The following is a 21,325-nucleotide window of genomic DNA, read 5'->3' on the forward strand; positions in this document are numbered from 1 at the left end:
TAGTGACAGTCTTTGAGATGCACACACAGATATAAAGTGACAGTCTGAGATGCACACACAGATAGATAGTGACAGTCTTAGAGATGCACACACAGATAGATAGTGACAGTCTGAGATGCACACACAGATAGATAGTGACAGTCTGAGATGCACACACGGATAGCTAGTGACAGTCTTAGGCTGGGGCCATAGAGGGTTGAGCCGAGCCGAGCCGACGCTGAGGCTCGCCTGCTTAAATCTGCATGATTTCATGCCCATGCAGATGAGCCAGCGGGCGCGATCGGAGGCGGGGGGGGGGGGGGGAGACTGAGGGAGGCGGGGCAGTGACACACAGATAGCTAGTGACAGTCTTAGAGATGCACACACAGATAGCTAGTGACAGTCTGAGAGATGCACACACAGATAGCTAGTGACAGTCAGACACAGAGACAGCTAGTGGGCAGTCTGAGAGATGCAGATAGAGATAGCTAGTGACAGTCTGACAGCCTGAGATAGAGACAGCCAGCGCCATCTTAAGCTCCAGTGAGGGAGTTGAGGGAAGAAGTCACCTCACAATCTGCAAAGTGGTTTCTTGCTAAATTGTTAAATGAACAAACCAAGACTACAATTTATTTTACTTTATATAGCATTGAAGCAGGGGGTTTTGGGAGCTGAACACAGTTCATTTCAGCTCTGAGGACTCACTGCTTCCGGGAAACTTACCTCTGACGTAGGTGGCGGTAGCTGCTCTGGCTCAGCAGGCAGGGCTTTAAAGCTTAAAGCTCCCACGTCACATAGGCCAATGGGAAGCCGCACCGATGACGTCACTGCTTCCTATTGGTCCACCGGACACAAAAACTTTCAACAGCGGACATATTGTGAACCGTGGCAGCCAAGTAGAGCTGCAACAGGTATCTTGTTCGGAGGTAAGGATATCCAAAAGCAGGGGGTCCCTACAGCTGAAATGAATGGGGTTCAGCTCCGGACACCCCCTGCTTCAATACAATATAAAACATTTACAAGAAAAATCCACCGGATCGGATTGCCATTTTAAGACACAGACGGATAACAGACAGTCGGGAGACCCGTTCCTGACATTTTGTGTATCCTCTGTGAACGTACACAAGCATCACACAAATAATTCATTCTTAACAGGTCTGTAATGCGAACATACTCTATCTTTAGATAAGAGCTCCAACGCCGTGCTGTCGGCATTAACATTGGCCTATTTGGCACACACACGTCTCCTCTGGTTTTTGTCTGGTTAGTCTGACTATGGTGTACTAAGGGAGGGTGGACTCAGGCTCCCACCCTGACACATAGGGAAATAAGAGGGGCTATACAGATGTTATTGCCTTGCTTCTGATGTCTCTCTAGGCATGACTTTCAAATAACATATCACCCCCTATATTTGTAACAAATGTAAGATTTGCCGAATATGGTCACCATATATTAACTATAATAAATATCTATGCTGGTCCATCAAGGTTGTTGACATATTGGGCAAGATAGGTAAAGGTGAGACATTTTTAATCCTTTGGAGTGGTACTCCAGGGGCAGTAAATCATGGACTTCATTAGCTCGTTTTGTAGGGGAGTTTGTGTTCTACGCTCCTGTGCAGCGTAGGACGTGATATGGCACACAGAGAGACCTCTTCCATTTCCATAATCAGTCACTCCATGAGTATGTGTTCGCAACATGCTTGAAGGGCCGTGCCCCTACGGCCCTCAACAGGCTAGTATGTATTGTATGTATATCTTTATTTATATAGCGCACACAGTACTTTGGGGCTTTAAAAAAATAATAATACAGTACAGAGAATTATAGTACAATAAGTACACCATAGAAAATCAGATAATAGGAGAGGAAATCCCTGCCTGAGAGCTTACAATCCAAGTGGTGTGTTGGGAGATTTACAGAGACAGAAGGTGAGGGAATAAGTGCAGTAGGTGGCAGTGATTGGCCACAATAGTTGGTAGGAGTGACTGTGGGTGTGGGACAGTAATTATGAGTCTAGGCCAGCGGTGCGCAAACTCCCCGTGCCTGCGCCCCCCCTACTTGCTCCCTCCTCGGTCGCACCCCCATCGCGTCCAATGATGCATCAAATGACACTGCGGGGTCATGTGACGTCACGTCTCCATGGCAACGGGCGTCATTTGAAGCCGCGTTGTCATAGAGCCGCATGACCAGAGCCTGGTAATTAAGTTTACAGAGGCCTCGCGCTCTCAGCGCGGGGCCTTTGTAAACGCCGGGCCCCCCCCAGAAAAAGTTTTGGGCCCCCTAGTTTGCGCACCGCTGGTCTAGGCTATTGAAATTCTTTATTTAAAAGGTATAACTTTAAGCTTGGGGAAGAGGGTGCTTGGCATATACTGACTGAGGCAGTTCCACAGGTAAGGGGCAGGGAGAGAAAAGGGTTTAACGAGAGAAAGCAGTAGAGGTGAAATGGGTGGAAAGGAGGCAGAGAGTGTTTTGGGCAAAAGTTAAATTATTCTAGCAGCAGAATTTTGGATGGATTGCAAAGGAGAAAGTTGTAAGGCAGCGATGCCTGTTAGCAGTATGTTACAATAATCCAGACGAGAGAGGATAAGGGCATGCATTAGAGTTTTAGCAGTAGATTGACAGAGCAAATGGTGGATCTTGGCAATATTACGGGGGAAGAAGCGACACATTTTAGCCATGGCGTGAATGGAAAGGGAGGAATCAAATATCACTCCTAGGCCATGTGCATTTGGTGACATGATAGATGGTAGTACCATTGTCTGTAATGAAAAAAGGGGGTATAAAGCCAGGTTTAGGGGGAAATCTGAGAGCTCAGTTTTAGACTTATTAAATTTAAGGTGGCAGACCACCATCCGCGAGGATATAGCATGGAGGCAAATTAGAGAGTTGGGACTGGATTGCAGGAGTGAGGGTAGGGGTGATATACAGTATCTGCGTATCATCTGCATAGAAATGACATCTAAGGCCAAAAGAGTTGGAGAAAAGGAGAGGTCCCAGAACAAAGCCCCGAGGCACACCAACAGACAGATAAAACCCTTTACTCATATAGTACATGTTATGTAATGATAATAATGAAAGCATACACATAAAATAACCATTGTACTTATGATTTATTTAATGATTGCGATCAGACATATAGATATATATATTTTTTACAGTGGCACTCTTGAACGAATGCTTAAAATCTACAAGCTGGTCTTGCTACCATTGAATGCAAGTATTTAGCATACACAGTATGCCACATTCTGTTCATAGCACAAAAGAGTACTATTTTACCATTTAGCTGCTTTGCAGAACCCTCCTGAACAATAGAAGTTAAACGAGCAGTCTTTAAGAGTTTCATAGAATTTCCCACTCATCCGTAGGGATGTACAGAATAACATGTCAAAACATTACACTTTACATTTCAGATATAAGGAACAACCATGTGAATTACAATTCCATAGGAACATATTCATTTTCTAAAAAGATACAATTTAAAATGTGCTAATTAATAATCCTTACAAGAGCACATCATATTTTGGACTTCACTGGTGAAGTCTCTGACATCCATAAAGACTTTCTGACATCAGAGCATCACTGATGATTCGTTGTGTATTTGAAATGAAGAATTAAGCGGTAGATACATGAAAGTGCAATATCGCAATAAATAGGAAGATGGATAGATTTCTAGTTGCTTATTTCATTACGTCGACCAGTCCTTTTCATGTTCGTTTTGCATTCATTTCAATTGCTGGTGAGAGTATGTTATATAAAATAGCTTACATCCACTGTTTTCATTAATAATGCTTGACAAGGAAAAGTTTTTTTAAAAATAGCAATTTCCTGTAGACATTGGATCCTTCCTTATCCATGCTTCTTCTACAAAATCCATAATTACTGGCAGTCATACTCCACATTAGGAGGTCCACGGACAATGTTAAAATAGCCAGCAAGAGCTCCAAGGTCAACAGACAGGGACCTCTGCCTCTTCAGCATCTCAGAATCATCACTTAAGTATAACGAGGAGTCTGAAAAAGAAAAAGATTAGGCGTTAAACGATGAAAATCTGTGAAAAGTTCCCTAAAGAAAAGAAAAGGCCTGCACCAGAAAGACCTCAAGTATATCTTATTCCCATTCTTATACATCAAACCTATTACTCAATAATGTAGGAGTTCAAATAGGGAAGAAAGTTAAACTGTGACATTTATGAGAGCAATCACACTTCTGATCATAAGATACATTTGGTCATATGTGGGGTTGGGTACACACAACTTGTTAACATTGATGAGTAGAGTTTAATGTAATTATAAACTGTTGTATTGAGTTAATCAATTATGATCCTAGGTTGCACCAAAAAACGCACTGCTTTAATTATTAATTGCTGTAAAAAGGTCTGCAATGAATTTGTGCTTTAGGTATTTGTAACCTCACTTCCAAGAGACACCCTTCCCCTATTTTCTTGCTAGCTAAACAAGAAGTGTGAGTAGGTGACAACTCCTAATGGATAATGGATGGAGAGAAGCTAGTCTTGTATGAGCTTATTGAGTGCTGCAAAAAGCTAAAAAAAAAAGGAAGGGGGGGACAGAAATGGACATGAGAAAGACAGGGCAGTTGAGAAGCCAGAGGGTGTCGTGAGAAGGGTGTGTCGAACATGTCAGAGGGTACATAAAGGAGCAGGAAAGACAGGTGGGAGACAGGGAAATCTTGAGATAGAAAGTGGGCTCTTTAGTTGGAAAGAGAGCAGAGAGAAAATAAGGGAGACATAGGAAACATAAGGACGGCAGGATGGCACATAACAGGGCTGGGGAATAAGAGGCTGGCAGGGGATAAAATAGAGGGGCTAGGAAATACCTGATGGTAACAGGAGACATGTGATGGGAAGAGGAAGTTACTTAAAAGGGATAGGGTGACAGAATGTACATATTTTAGATGAGGGCATATAGGACGGCCTGGAACAAATAGGAGAAGTGGGTGCTGGTTAGATTAGCTTCCTCCACATTTTTCTACAAAAAATGGCACTGAATGAGTGCAGAAGTTTCCATCTTCTGTTATTAGAACAGAATAATGGAATATCCTGGATATGAAGTATATTAATGCTGTATATGAACCATGGAAAGAGTGGTTTTCATTGGTAATCAGGTCTGCAGGAAATCAGAATTGATTCTGCTTCTACATTGCAAAATTTTCCACAAAAAAAGTTAAGAACTGTTGTTAAGAGAACCCCAATTCATAAACCCATTTTTACCCAATACAATAGGTTTCCACATCACCACTGTTACAGAACACATGCAATCGTGAAAATATAAGCAGGACACATAAAAAGGCATTTGTACCTGTAATGTTTTCTGGTAGCTCCAACTCTTTCTTAAGTAATCGTTTCCTTTCAAAGAGGGCAGAGTCCAAACTCTGACACCGTGGCTGATCCTCTGGAGGGGGATGCAAGGCTTCATGTTTTAGTAATTCTGCAGCAGGAAGCCGTTGATTCGGGTTCCTTTCCAGTAATGCAACAAGAAACTGTCTCATGGCAGGGCTGCAATCTTCTGCAATGTCTTCTAACGGTGGGGCTTGCTTGTGTATCTGTAATAGATAATAACGTGCATTTTTTTAATAACATGACAAGACACCATTTCGCATAGATTTTATAGAAAGCATGTACAACTACTCTAGAGAATAAGGAACAGTTAGTTACATTTGATAATTACAAGTTATTTTAATCTCCCAAAACAGGTAGAGTAATCATAGGAGTCAGGAGTAGCGAACATTGAACAGAGAGAAATGGAAATTTCAAGACTAAAAGCACTTGGAATAAAAGCACTGGTTGAAGTGTGTTGTTACTGCAGGGAATAGAGTACAACTACTTTTTAATTTGCAACCCAAGTACAGCTACTTTTTTTTATTGACATAATAAGAGTCCCATATGTTACATTATTTAAAGAAACATTGATTTGTTTTAGGAAGCCTCCCTCTCTTTCTGCTTTCTCGGCATGATTATTGTACAAACCTTTGTCAACTACTGTCAGCATAGCCTTTTCCCAGTATTAAATACATTTGGCGTTATTGAAGGTTGGCACCGTACCACTACTTTAAAGTCACTTCGAACCACTGAATAAGACGTGGGATAGAGTGACTTGGGTCAGAAGAGAACTGGACCCATGAAACATAACATAAGTTAAGAATTACATAATGGTTATCTCACACACAGTGTCTATAATAACATTATAAATTCATACTTCTAGTCAAATTGTCATAGCTGGTTTGGCCCAAAATATTTGTAAACCTTTTCACTTTCACACTTTAATGATCCAATGCCAGCCAGTGTCACATTTGAACCAAACGCATCGTATATAACTTATACAGAAATAAATAATTCTAGTCCTAAGCACTGCCATTGCAGCAGGACTTAATGACTCCATATCCACTCCAAGAATCTGGCATTTTCTCCTGTCCAAGTGACGACAAAAACACCACAAGAATGAAATAAGCAGAATGAAAGCTTCATCTGATTCTACATCGCGTGGTTCTATGTGAGGCAGCATGGCTTTTCAGAGGGAATTTCTCTGACTTACAAAGGTACTATGGAGATGAGAAAGAGTTTGGGGAATGTGGATGGATTCCCTCCCAAAAGATACGAGAAACCATGTTTAAGAATAGAGATGACACCTTTAACATTTGTTTTGGCATGTCTCAGACCGTTAATAGGGAATATGAAGAAGCTGCCTGTGCTGATGCAGAAAGAAGTGCAGCTATCCTCATTTTACTCAGTTATAGTTTCAAAGTGGAAAATATTAAATCAATGCACAAATACTTTTGTTCTCTTCATTAACCCCCCCTGCCCCCCCTCCCCACCTCCCAAACCTTAAAACCTTTTATTTCCTGTAGTGTGGTAAACGGCTTCATGACTGTTGTGTATTTCTAAATAATTATTGTCTTGTAAAAGTGATACAATATTGGGTTTTAAACATTATTTGAGATTGTGAAAACCTACTATGTAGAGGTATGAAGGATATGCGGAACGTGGGTATCGCTTCACCCAAGGAGGATTCCCAGTCTGCATGTGAATAATGGTTGCTCCCATGCTGTATATATCAGCTTTAGTTGAGTGACCTCTGCAGAGAACCACTTCTGGACTCATGTATATCTGTAACCAAACAATATATATAAAAAAGAAGTTAGCATTTGTTTTTTTAGAGGTGTCTTGGAATCATGGTACAGTATAACACATGCAAGTATGTAAGGTTCGGTACCAGTAGTTATAGTTTGAATATGGAGAATATTTTGGAAAATATTTTATAGGATTGTGTATAAAAACAAAAAAGCACATTAACACGATCGTATTTGTAGTTCTGTTTTTTTTCGCTCCATAAACCAACGATGTACTATTACAAGAAATGTATCCTGGTCAGGTACGTGGAAATGGTTAGGACTTACTTATTAAAGGCTTGTGACTGCATATCTGGTGCAGATTTTTGCATCAGTTGTGCCATAGTCTGGACTCCATGAGACTTTAATAAATGATCCGTTAGAATAGTTTAACAGATGGTGTATAGCCTCATGTCAAACATTGCAGGCAAGTTATACATACCAGACAATGAACACATTTGTGTAGTACAGTATATGTATATTTAACACATAATGTTGATATTTTGCTCTTTAATCCTTTTTAAACATACCATTAGGCCACATAAATTAACCTAACCCCAATTGTCATGTAACTTCTGCATTTATAGACTACAGACTCACTACTGATCCCTAATGCTTGCATTCATTGTGTGCATGTATGTTAATACAGTCACATGGTGTGTTGTTTATATCAACAAAAAGCAACCCCCCCTTCCCCCCCCCCGCAAGTCTATTTATTTAGTATGTTCATAGAATCAGAAACAGGTGCTTCCCTGGATCTGAACAGCGCCATGTGTAGGTTCTGGTGTTTCTGGTGCATTTTGGAAAATCGATGACTGACAATCAGGCCTCGACCCTTTGGCCAATAGGAAACTGCGATGTCAACAGAGCATGAAATAGCAGCTCCCTATTGGATGAACCCGGACAGCCATCTTTGTTATGACTTTAAATTTACTGGCATATAAAAAGGCAAATATTTCAGGAGATCTTGGGGATGTCATGAGCTAGAAATAGCAAGGTTCAATTACAAATACCCCCTTCAGTACCAATTCTGTAAAAAAAAAAAATACAAATTCCAAAAGTGTGGAGATTGCTGCTTTAAATGACTATGTTGGCCTTTATTAATTTAGATTTCTTCCGGACAATAACGTGTAAAATATAATAAATGTGCAGCTGAAAGGTTTACAACAATCAGGTTCATAATGATTTACATAGGACTGTTCTCTCCTGTGTCTGGTGTGTCAACTTTCTGTGATGAGAAATCGTTGAGGGTTAAACTGCTATTGCTGCCGAACATACTCTCCCCTGTGTAATAGGGTTCAGAACCCTACATGAATATAGCACTGTGATTGCTAATATTTGTGGATACCAACAGGAACAAAGTAACAAAGAAACAATGTATATTATATTACCTCTGTTCCCCTCAGGTCCTTGGGATAGTACACATCTCCAGTCATCTGAATACTTAGTCCAAAGTCCACTAGAACAGCTTTTGTTGACATGAACACAATGTTGCTGGCTAAAATGAGAGATGCTAATTAATTCAAATTGCAAGATCACTTTTGCTATTTTATTTCACCTTATTTGCATTAAAAAAAGGTGTAGAACAGACTGGACACATCTGATAATCCACACCCTTCTCTCAGGTGTTTGTTTAGAACACGTGTGCTGGGTATATGTTCTAGGTACGCTTCTGTGATGCCTCATTAGAACATATTTACATCATTGTAAATTAAATTGTAAGCAAGAATTTAAATGAATTGTTTTACCATTAGCTTTAACAAAGTTATTGTTAATGGATGTAACATGTTTGCTTGCCTTTCCAGTGCTGCAACATCATTTTACAGAATGCCTTGCGGTTGCAGGTCCTTTTGACATAATATTTAAAAAAAACAATATTCCTAGCTGCGGAATTAAAATATGGGTCTTAAAAAATACAATTTCTGGAAGAAGAAGAAAGGAACACAGACTTACGTTTTATATCATGGTGGATCACATTTTTTGAGTGAAGAAAATCAAGTCCCTTGAGAATATGTTTGATCACCCAGATAATTTCAAACTCCCTCAGAGGTCCACAGCTCTCCAGCTTTTCCATGACTGACCCTCCTTCTCCAGCCTCCATAAACAGGTGGACGGTGTTGTCGCACAATACAGCCCCGTATAGTTCAGCAATATTGTCATGACGAAAGTGGACTTGAATCTCCACATCTGCTGGTTTGAACTGTTCCACTGGGATCTATGGTCGGGAGAATGACATGTGGATCAACATAATTTTAGAGTATGGCAATTAGACCATATGAGCATTATTTACACCGAGTTCTTGCTGCTACGTGGATAAGCCCTAATTCTTACTGTGTCAAATGACAACAAAATTGATATTTCTTATAGTCACTTACTACCTCCTACTGACACTCCCCATAATGAGAAGCTGATTCGTATGGTATAAAGTAGGTGCAAAGTGCCCCAATACAATAAAATTAGAAAACGTGATGACAATGCATCTATCGGCTTCCATTAAATGCTTTGATATATGGTCCCTCCCACATGCTTTCTATGAGATTTTTAATGAAGTACATTTGTATTCCCCAATTATGCAGCAGGCAGACTTTCATACCCGTGTGCTAATACAATTACTAAACAATTATAAAGTATTACACTTCTCTTAATCAGATTGAATGCAGTACTGGTACTATGGGGGGCATGGGCAGAAAAGGCCACGAAAGTGGTGCAATAAAACCATCCATTTAATTAAAGAAGAAAATGTTTTCAGGGGGAGTAATCTGCTCCAGGGAAATCTTCATACATTTCTTCCCGTGTGTCTGGCCAACATAAAACTTTGGAGTCAGAGCTGCCTCAGACATGCCCACAAGTGGTATTTCTATTTGCCAAGTTATACCATGGAATGCAGACAGCGGTCAGTGCCACTGGCTTTCACCTCTCAGAAACAATCAACAACATTTTTTATGTGAAGACTGCGTATCAATTATGGGGCCATATTGTTGCAAGAGAACGCTTTATAAAGCATTAGATTTGTTCTTGCCTTTTCCAGTGACGTTTTTGTTTTTTTCAAATTCAAAGCTCTATTCAGGAGATATAAGTGTCTGAAATGTTAAGTGTCCGGGAGGTTAAAATGAAGCTTTCCCCAGTGCCCAGTGCTATCTAAAGCAGAGATTCTCAACTCGGGTCCTCAAGACCCTCTTAACGGGTCAGGTTTAAGGATATCTCAGCTTCAGCACAGGTGGCTCAAATCAGTGGCTCAGTCTTCAACTATCTGTGCTGAAGCAGAGAGACATTAATTGAGCAACCTGCGCTTAAGCTTGGATACCCTGAAAATCTGACGTGTTGGAGGCGGGGGGGGGGGGGGGGGGTCTGGAGGACTGGAGATGAGAACCCCTGATCTAAAGTTACCAAGTTACCATTCTAATCTTAGACGCTTGTTTATTTATTTATTTGTAATCATTATTGTGACGTTGTTGTTTTTTTTAGAGCAGGACATGCTCAGGGGGCACCACACTTAGCATTATACAAGTTCAATGCATTAGCTTCTCGATGGGATTCCTGCTCTACATTTACAGGGAATCAATGGAATTGTATTTCTTTAATAAATTCTGTGCAGATTATCTGGCCCCAGTTGGGCTGCCGGTGAAACGGTGGTACAGTACATAGCTCCCCCGTGATGCTGCCTCTTCTAGACATCATTATTTGGAGAGCTGCTATTCCGGGAACTTACCAGTTTGCATGCCATTCGTTTTTTTGTTTCTAGATCTTGTGCCAAATGTACTTTCCCATAAGCCCCCCGGGGAATAAATTCAGAGCCGATATCTTTGTAAGTCATCTTCCAGGGAAACAGCAGCACATCCGTGTCTATTTGATAACGCCCACTTTTGATAGTTAGCATCTGGAAAAGAAAAGTGTAATGGAGTATGAAAACCCCCATAGAGTACAGCTGTTTATGGTGTACATATACACTGACCTCTTCTTTTTACAGACAGGCACATATTTACTGTACTAAGCCATTTTCTGCAATAGGACACCTTCAGGGTTATAAATATGTTAGCATTCTACGTTATGGCTATTCTGAGACAAGAACTCTTAAAAGGGAAAAGAAAAAAAAGCACACGATAGTAATTTATTCTGTTTTCTGTCCCTTTTGCTTCAACTTGTTGTTGGTGATCGAGGCAAATGAAAAGAAAATTGGTGCATCTTCCAGAGTAGGGGGTCTCAACTCCATGTGGAAGGAAAGAGGTGAATCCGGAGCGACAGCAAAAAGCCCAATGACGTCAGATCCCGGATTTTGAACACAGTAGCTTTATTGAGAACACACAGATGGAACAGCAGGCTGCAGCACAGCCTCCTCCTCTACGCGTTTCACGCACTACTGGCGCTTCTTCTAGGAGTGAGGAGGGTGCCTGCAAGCCCAACATTTAAAGCACAAACCCCGTGAACAGGGACTTAGTTAAAATTGTTGCAGCTGTCTCAACTACAGTCCGTAAGACCCCTCAACAGGTAGAGGTTTAAGGATATTCCAGCTTCAGCACAGGAGGCTCAGTCGAAGACTTCTCCTTTGCTGTAGCAGGGACTGATTAAGCAAGCTGTGCTGAAGCAGGGACTGATTGAGCCACCTGTGCTGAAGCTGGGATATCCTTAAAACTCGACTTGGGAGGGTGTGGGGGGGTCGCCTTGAGAACCGGAGTTGAGCACCCCATCTCCAGAGTGACCAAACATTATAGGCACCGTTTATTGATTCCCTTATTCTTTTATAGAAGGAGATGTGACCATTGTGACAAGTTGGTTAAAACAGAATTCACTTTTGTTTCTATCCATGTCTCATATGCACTTGCAGTTCTGTCATTAAAGTTATTGAAATCAGGACTCATTTTTCCTAGTTTTTTTCTACATGTAACTCCATTAATATATATTATATACCTTATATAATAATTATAAACCGTTATATATTTGTGTACATTCTGCATTGTCTGTATAACATGGTATATTTGGTTACAGCTACAAGAACTGTGAATCAAAGGGTTGGCAAGCATAATTAATTATTATTAGTATTAAAAGGGATACTAGAGTGTCACAAAACCCACCACAAAGAGTTTTGGAACAATGGAAGTCAATTTACTTTTCAGGCCTTTGGCCAAGTTAAGGTACCTGGAGATAAAAATAGGGGATTGCTTCTGGAAAACATTCACTGCTCTCATTCGACTCAATAGGCCAGAAGATGTCTTCTACCAGCAGAAGGTGATTGTGGCATAGCAACGCTTAGCAAATATGGATCAATATATCTATTATAACTTGTATCTTATGTGGTTTCCATAATATAGTCCCCATGTGTCCTCTACACATGCGAGTTATTTTTCTCTGGATAAATAATACATTGAATTATTGCAAACTATGTGAGACATGCATGTCCATTTCTAATTAATGTAGGAATATTTTGCTGCTTCTAGGTGTGTTTCTATCACTGGGTAATGACCGCTTATAGAGAGAAAAATGGTCAGACAGTAGGTGGAACAGATTCCCTGATCTATAATAAATGTCTATGGCCACATTGCAAAGAATAAGGAAGTAAAGTCTCATTATATGTGGGTGCCAGTGTCATCTCTGCAAAGGAGTGCATGAAACTCATTAGAGTCAAAACGTATCCCATGAAAGGAAGAAAATGGCACTCCAGGGGCCTTTTAATAAAGTGTGTCAAAAGCGATTAATGATCAGTGATAAAAGAACACGTTGACACATTTTATTCAAAGACCCCCTGTCATAGGATAATATTGGACTCCGGTGATGCCCTCATGCAGTGGATAACGGATCATCCGAGGCAGTTCCGTTCAGGTTCGGGAGTGCACCTCAATCAGAATATTCATTAAACAAAACATTGCGAAGGCAGAAACCTCTACCTGAAAAATCTCCGCTCATTACATAAGAAAAACTATTACCATTACTGTCGCTGACACAAAGATGGAAAAAGGCACCCCTCCCAAGATCTTTCAAAGGTCAAAAGGAAATATATAGGCCTATATATTGTACTGATCAAAAAAAGTAATTTTCTAATTTAATTCCGTAAACCCGCAAAAGCTGCTTTAAATCAACTTTTCATTTGTTTCAGTGGCCTACACACAGGTGCAAAGTTTTTATTAAGTTATTTTGTTTACATGTATAATAGACAAAAGAGAGATGTGGATTATTTCTCTGAAGAATTCCCAAACCTGTGTCACTGTAGAGACATAAGCATTATGTCATGGAAAGAAAACAGGCTTATCGTTTAGTCACTGATAATTAGGCTTTACAGGTTCACCTTCACCACTTGTGATTCACTGTAAGATTGCAACAGAATGTCTACAATACCTACAGGCATTTTTATTATCTCTCTTCCTGGAATATGCTAATTTGTTCCAAAGCACAAACTGCTGTACGGGAATGCAAAATTATAGTCATAAGTGCAAGGGTCAGTATTCTCCAGTTATATCAATCTTGACAGAAGAAAGAATAAAACTATAGAAATACTCAAATCACTAGTGACTGGCCATATACATCACTTCTACATGGATGGTGCAATATAAGTTATTGCAGTGCAATTATGCATTAAATGCCATTCAAGTCAATGGGAGTCCACGTGGATCGAGGTGCGACAACCAGTATTACACATTACTGAATCCCATGGGTTATTACGCTGCAAAATTCACTATTGCCACCCCAAACTATGAGTAACTTTGTCCATATATACCTAGAGCTTAAATCAGGCATACATACTCTCCACATACTGTACAAAGAAAGTCAGGAGAGTGTTGGATAAGTCTTCTTATAGATGTATTTAAAACCAGAGACAGAACATAAAACACAGACAAAGCTCAGTTTTAGCACATCCAGTGAAACTCATACACGGTACAGTGCCTAAATATATATGTATAAATATCTAATAAGTAAAATGGTCTTTTAGTTTGACATTTTTGGCCAAAATTGTTGTAAGCCCCTGAGCCAACTTCACGGCAGACCACAATTCAGGGGTCCCTAACGCTAATATAAATTCTTAATAACCTGTGTAATAACAGGAAGAATGATTATAGTAAATCTGTCAATATTAGCTGCAAAGTTCTGTCTGACTGAAGCTTTTATTAACCTGTACATTACCAGGAAAAGCACTCTGTATCAGAGATGTCACAGCCAAACTGCAAGCAGGCAAGTTCCCCTGAGTGGAAGATGCTATGGAGTGAGCCCATAACCATTTAAATGTGGGAGGGGGTGAGCTTAAATTAGGAAGGAGGTTGCCACCCTCCAATCAGCCATGACTAGCTGGACAAGAATTGTAAAACATACTGGACACCTAACAAGCTCCTATTGAACCCCCAAAATGACCACAACATATATATAAGCATATGAGTGTCACAGAGGAGTGCTACTGAGCATGGCAATATATATTTAAAACCAGAGACAGAAGATAAAACACAGACAAAGCTCAGTTTTAGCACATCCAGTGAGACTCATACACGGTACAGTGCCTGGCGTTGGCTCAGGGGCTTACAACAATTTTGGCCAAAAATGTCAAACTAAAAGACCATTTTACTTATTAGATTCTTATAGATGTAGCCAGACTCATTGTCTTCAGCACAACTGCGGCTGCCCCAGAAGATTCATGCTGTGGGGGGGGTCCGACCTGGAAACATGGTTTCCCTGCAGCGATGTCACCACCGGCACTGTCTCCGAAGCCGCATCTTTTTGCTTTCTCAGTCGCGGCTCAGGAGACAAGGAGTCTGGCTACATCTGTATGTATGTGAGGGCAGAATCTGACCTGGCGTGATACAGAATACCAGTTAGGCAGAACTCTTGGAGGCGGCAGTGAAAAGAAATAATTAGAGAGATAGTGAGATGTAAATCATGAGCCGAGCGTAGGAGAGCAGAGCTTAAGTTACAATATTTTCTATGCACTATTAAAGCTGTCTCACATTTTAACCTGGTCTGTAACTGTTTCATACGCCCATAATATATATTTTCTTTAACTGTGCATGCAATGTCTTGTATATAATGTATACCCTGTTCATTTATGTAACTGTATTTGTAACCATGTAGTATTTGTCTTAACTCTGTGCCCAGGACATACTTGAAAACGAGAGGTAACGCTCAGTGTATTACTTCCTGGTAAAATATTTTATAAATAAATAAATAAATACCACTTTTAAACATTTTGGAGGTGTATGTGATTATATTACATATTTACACTTGCAAATATGTATATTGTCTTTATATCCATAATGTCTACACAACAGTATACAGTACACCCAGTGCTATATGGGGCCACACCTTTAAGTCTGAGTGTTACAACCTGCATTCCAGCATAGCTGCTGGTGAACAACAGGCTAGGAGGGTCTCTGAAAGCTTCCTACTGGGTTGATGGGCTTTTGACGTGATACATATTAAACCTTTCAGAGGCTTTAAAATGTCTGGGTTTTACTTCCATGTTTCAAATCAACCAAAGAAGTGCTGCTTGTTCTACATCCTCTCACTTGCACTACGGTTAAAATGGTCACTCGAGCTTAATTTAAAAAAAAAATCAGAATCGGACATTTGGTCGCGGCTGTTTTGCCGCAACCAAGTTCGACACAGGCGTTTGTCTGCCAAGGGACCCTTCGCCGCAGCTTCTCTGCCGCTGGACACACAGCCGCCAGTCGTTTCGCCAATAAGGTGAGTTAACTTAAGGGGTTATGGTAGGGGGTTAAGGATAGGGGTTTTAGGGTAAGGGGTTAGGTTTCTAGGGTAGGGAATTCGGGCAAGGAGTTAAGGTTTTAGGGGGAGGGGGTAGAAATAGTTTTAGGGGTTAAGATTGGGGTGTTTTAGGGTAAGGGGTAAGGTTAGGGACTTACTCTGCCGGCAAAACTGCCGGCGGAAAGAGGTACTTGTGGCAAGCTGAGTGGCGGCTAACCGCCGGCGGTGACTCTGTTGCGGCAAAATGGCTGCAACTAAATGTCCTTGGACTGCCTAAAAATTGCCATACAGAAGGGTGCTTAGCTAATACACCATCAATAACCTACTACGTATGTACTCTGCGGCCATCAAAACTGCAGCATAAAAACTGTTGATATGAAAGCTGGAAACATAGCTGAACATATGAACATGGTGGCAAGCCATCAAAATTGATAGTAACAAATACTTTATGACTGAACTAGATCAGGAGGGTTCAACATAAGTCTGTGGGCTGGATGTAGCTTGTGGTTAAACTGGCCGGTAGGAGTTTTGCTGGGCTGTATCGGATGCTCTGAGAATACGCAGCACTGTCAGTCACCGGCAAGCATCAGAAAAGGGAGCCCCATAATTATCTGTGCTGCAGTGAATTATGGGGCGCTACTGTACGATGGTCAGCGGTGATTAACAGCACCACCGCCACGTATCATCCTCTTGCCCCTATTGGTACAGGCCACATACCAATATTGTACCCTTCACCGTACGTCCGCACAGCAGTCTGTCATTTGAGAAAGGAGAGAAGAGCAGCAAGTTTGTGCAGTCGTATCTACAGACTGTCACTTACTGAAGGAGGTGGGAATTGTGGGACAGGGGGGAGAGAAGGAAGGGGGAGAGAAGAAAGGGGGGGTGAATGAAGGGGCATCGGGCTAACTAAGATCGGGTAGACTGAAGGATGGGGGGGGCAATAGAGTGGACTAGTGGGAGATGGACATGGTTGGATCATGGGGGGTGTACTGTCGGGGGAACAGGGTGAGAAAAGAGAGTGTAAAAGGGTAGCTAAGGGGGTAGGGCAATCAGTTACCTACAATGGAGCCAGTGAGGAACCACATACAGAATGGGAGCCGATTCCAAGAGCCGACTATAAATTTATATAGCAGATTACTGAATGATTAAGTGTGTTTTGCTTCAGGTAGAAATGAATAGATTTTCAGAATTTTGTATGTCGTCATTTTTAATTATATTAAACAAATAAAAATACTAAACATTTATTTTTTCCCTTTCACATTATTGACGATTTGTCAATTTATTTGCGCCCCTCTGCGGCCTAATGGTAATTTATTTGCGCCCCTCTGCGGCCTTTCTAATGGTAATTTATTTGCGCCCCTCCGCGGCCTAATGGTCATTTATTTGCGCCCCTCCGCGGCCTAATGGTAATTTATTTGTGCCCCTCCGCGGACTAATGGTAATTTATTTGCGCCCCTCCGCGGCCTAATGGTAATTTATTTGCGCCCCTCCGCGGCCTTTCTAATGGTAATTTATTTGCGCCCCTCCGCGGCCTTTCTAATGGTAATTTATTTGCGCCCCTCCGCGGCCTTTCTAATGGTAATTTATTTGCGCCCCTCCACGGCCTTTCTAATGGTAATTTATTTGCGCCCCTCCGCGGCCTTTCTAATGGTAATTTATTTGCGGTGCTCTGTCCATTTCTGGGTTTCACCTTCGGCCCAATTGCAAAAAAAAAAAAGTTAAGCAGCACCAAACTAGATAAAAATCCCATTGGGAACCAAAAATAATGAGTCAAACACAATAAATATAGACTTTAAATGGCCTTTGATATTCTACATGCGTTGTTATTTTTCTAAAAAATGTTTAACTGAGAATGCTAAATTTATATTGAGCAATCTCAATATTGCATAGGTATTTTTTACTATTTCAGTCCAGTTAGATTTGCCCTCAGTGAGTTTTAAATGTCAAAATATATTTGAAAATGTATTAGTAGTAATAGATTACTGTTCATATTTACCAAGCAGTGCTACTTCATAAAAGATACCTTCCAGCACCGCCCAGTAAATATGGCAATTCATGATAAATTCAAGTGAATGATCTACAAATGGTCTTCCAACCCCAATTGTGCCTTAGGCCTGTTATATACAGGATGAGGCCGTGTGGCCGCGTTCCTATGCGAACGCGCGTGCCGCATGCTTTTCCTGTATATAGTGCCGGGAGCTGCAGGTAAGGTATATCTGTGTGTATGTGTGTGTGCTTGGGTTGTGTGAGTGAATGTAAGTCCTAAATAGATTTTTTAAAGAAAAAAAAACTTTAATAAATATTTTTTTTTTAACTTCTGCAATTATTGACACACACACACACACACACACACACACACACACACACACACACACACACACACACACACACACACACACACACACACACACACACACACACACACGCGGGCGAAAAGATTAATTTCTTCATCTTCGCCGCTGTCTGTCGGCTCTCCTCTCCCTGCCGTGTGCGCGCGGACCTTCTATAGAAAGGCTGACTTACGTCAGCCAACTAAAAATCCGCGCACGCGCAGCACGCGCCCGGCACTATATCACGTGCCTTATGGTGTAGCACTTCCTAGTAAATATGGACCATAATCTTTTAAATCTACTGATTGATATACAAAAAGAAAATCAGCAGCATGAATGGCAATCAGTATTAAACACAAGTAAGAGGAAAATCCCATATAGTTAAGAAACTGAAGCATTAAAATATGATGTACAGTTTCGCTTAGCCAACACGTGATTAATAATATTAGATAAGGCGTGAAGCATGAGACAAGAATCCCTTGTTAAGCAATAAAAGGTGTTACTGTAGGTGTGGTGGACATTCAAAGCAGTATCTAAAAACTATTACAAAACCATTGGCGGATGTACTGTACACAATCTATTATTGGACAGATGGAATGACAGTCTCAGTCTTCGTACCATCACAACACAATCATCTTTATGTTAAAGGGAAATTAATAATGTACTGGGAATCCTTATACAAATGTGACTAACTTTAAAGCAAAAAAAAAAACAAAAAACGTTTTTTTTTGCTTTAAGGTTAATTACATTTGTGTAAGGATTCCCAGTACATTATTCATATATATACATCCATGCACATACGCAGTGTGATTTGTCCAAGGAAGTCTTATTTGTGTTTAATAAGAGGGGCTGAAATAAATTTAAATCCTCTGTTTCAAATGACCATATTTCTAAGTAGAAAAATCATGTCAACCACATTTGATCCCTTACACAGGTAGGTTGCCACTGGTTTATGATGGTCCCAGGAGGGACTGCACCTTTTAGATCTGTATAATGCCAATGCCTCCTTTGTATTTTAGATCATATGTCAGGGATCAGGAAATGACACACCCATTGCAAGTTCAAAGATTTTTTGAACGTCACATCAAAACAACCCATCAGGTATTTAGCATGTAGTACAAGGCATGTGGCTGTCTGTAGGTGTGCAGTGGCATTACGCCTGAAAGGTTCGAGGAAATATGTGCAAGACAAGGAAGTGAGATATTGCACACTAGACCGGATTTACTGTAAAATGTAGCAATGTGCTCTTTATCACCCAGTAGCATTTGCACGACATTAGAAAGTAAACATCAATAGTAAATGTAACCTTGGGTGCTCAAGTGGTCAGCAATACATAATGATAATAATAATAATATAATAATTATTATTATTAATAATAGCATGTTCTTGTATAGCGCTGCTAGTTGTACGCAGCGCTTTACATAATTACATAATTAAGTACTATGGATAAGATTTACTGAGAGGTGCTAAGCTAGAAGGCACCACATGTCCCATTCACTTGCCTTGTGATTTAGCACCACTTAATAAATATGACCCTAAATGGTTTAACAAGCAAGTGCTATAGGCAAACACTGAGGTGTTAATTCTATATCAGCCATTTACTTATATGGGAAATTGTCTGAAAACATCCTGATAGGCCTCTTTAGCCTACTGCATGTACAATTCCCCCCCAACGGGGATATGTTCTACTTCAGCCAAAGGTTTGTATGGTGCACCAGCCCTGATATGGATGTATTGTACAGGAGGCAGCGGTGCGCAAACTGGGGGGCGCAGGATTATGTAGGGGGGGCGCATGCGGCGTGCAGGCAGATGCTGTACACGGGCGGTTGAACAAGCTCAGTGTTGCTTCTCTGCTCTCTGTTTGTTGCGGGGCCTTGCTGCGTCTCTGCTCTCTGCTGTGGGGGTGGGTAGGGCTTTGTGCTTCTCTGCTCCTTCGGGGCCTTCCCTGCACACAGACAGTCCATCCTCCTCCTGTCTGTTTCCCCCACACGGGGGACCGGAGCATGCGGAGTACTAACCCCCCAGGTAAAAGTGTGTGTGAGTGTGTCTGCAGCAGTGTGTGTGTGTGTGTGTCTGCAGCAGTGTGTGTGTGTGTGAGTGTCTGCAGCAGTGTGTGTGTGAGTGTCTGCAGCAGTGTGTGTGTATGTGTGAGTGCCTGCAGTAATGTGTGTGTGTGAGTGTCTGCAGCAGTGTGTGTGAGTGTCTGCAGCAGTGTGTGTGTGTGTGTGTGTGTCTGCAGCAGTGTGTGTGAGTGTCTGCAGCAGTGTGTGTGAGTGTCTGTAGCAGTGTGTGTGAGAGTGTCTGCAGCAGTGTGTGTGTCTGCAGCAGTGTGTGAATGTCTGCAGCAGTGTGTGTGAGAGTGTCTGCAGCAGTGTGTGTGAGAGTGTCTGCAGCAATGTGTGAGTGTCTGTAGCAGTGTGTGAGAGTGTATGTAGCAGTGCGAGTGTGAGTGTCTGCAGCAGTGCGAGAGTGTGAGTGTCTGCAGCAGTGTGTGTGTGTCTGCAGAAGTGTGTGAGTGTGTGAGTGTGTGTGTCTGCAGCAGTATGTGAGTGTGAGTGTCTGCAGCAGTGTGTGAGTGTGAGTGTCTGCAGCAGTGTGTGTGTCTGCAGCAGTGTGTGTGAGTGTGTGTCTGCAGCAGTGTGTGTGAGTGTGTGTCTGCAGCAGTGTGAGAGTGTCTTCAGCAGTGTGAGAGTGTCTGTAGCAGTGCGTGAGAGTGTGAGGGTGTCTGTAGCAGTGCGTGATAGTGTGAGGGTGTCTACAGAGTGCGCAAGAGTGTCTGCAGCAGTGTCTGCAGAGTGTGCGCGCGCGCAGTGATTGAGTATGCGTGCTGTGCCTGTGAGAGTTGTGATTGAATGCAACGGTGCGCAAACTGAGATGGGTGGTGATGTCACCGCTCTCAGCGGCAGCATGGACGCAGCCTAATTTTGCAAGCGCGAGCTGTTGAAATATGTAAGTATTTAGACATATTTGTATTTACATTGTATACCGTTTGTAGGCGGACGCTCACAGAGGTATGCAAGGGAGACTGATTATAGTGAAATTAAATAAGCCTTTTATTGCGCCTGTTTCCTTAACATCAGGAAACCATCCAAACAAGGGGTAAACAAAGCTTCTATTCACTTGGGAGTATTTCTAGTGAAATACTATGCAGTTCACAACTCCCTTAGATAAGCATGTCTCCCAGCCCCAAACATATAGCATGAAATGAACAGATA

General features: G+C 41.4%; 1 protein-coding gene across 1 annotated transcript in view; it reads right to left on the reverse strand.

The window, feature by feature from the left end:
- Positions 1-3,083: 3,083 nt before the first annotated feature.
- The window catches only part of MAP3K8 (mitogen-activated protein kinase kinase kinase 8), a 36,343-nt gene continuing 18,101 nt past the window's right edge, over positions 3,084-21,325 (reverse strand). Inside the window, exons 3-8 of the mRNA XM_075587681.1 lie at positions 10,811-10,978; positions 9,055-9,316; positions 8,493-8,599; positions 6,947-7,099; positions 5,295-5,538; positions 3,084-3,989 (exon numbers count right to left, since the gene is read on the reverse strand). Coding sequence (XP_075443796.1) covers positions 3,856-3,989; positions 5,295-5,538; positions 6,947-7,099; positions 8,493-8,599; positions 9,055-9,316; positions 10,811-10,978 — 1,068 coding nt within the window. The 3' untranslated portion in view covers positions 3,084-3,855. The remainder of the gene's footprint in view (positions 3,990-5,294; positions 5,539-6,946; positions 7,100-8,492; positions 8,600-9,054; positions 9,317-10,810; positions 10,979-21,325) is intronic.

This window comes from Ascaphus truei, chromosome 2 (assembly GCF_040206685.1).
Source record: "Ascaphus truei isolate aAscTru1 chromosome 2, aAscTru1.hap1, whole genome shotgun sequence".
NCBI classification, from domain to species: domain Eukaryota; kingdom Metazoa; phylum Chordata; class Amphibia; order Anura; family Ascaphidae; genus Ascaphus; species Ascaphus truei.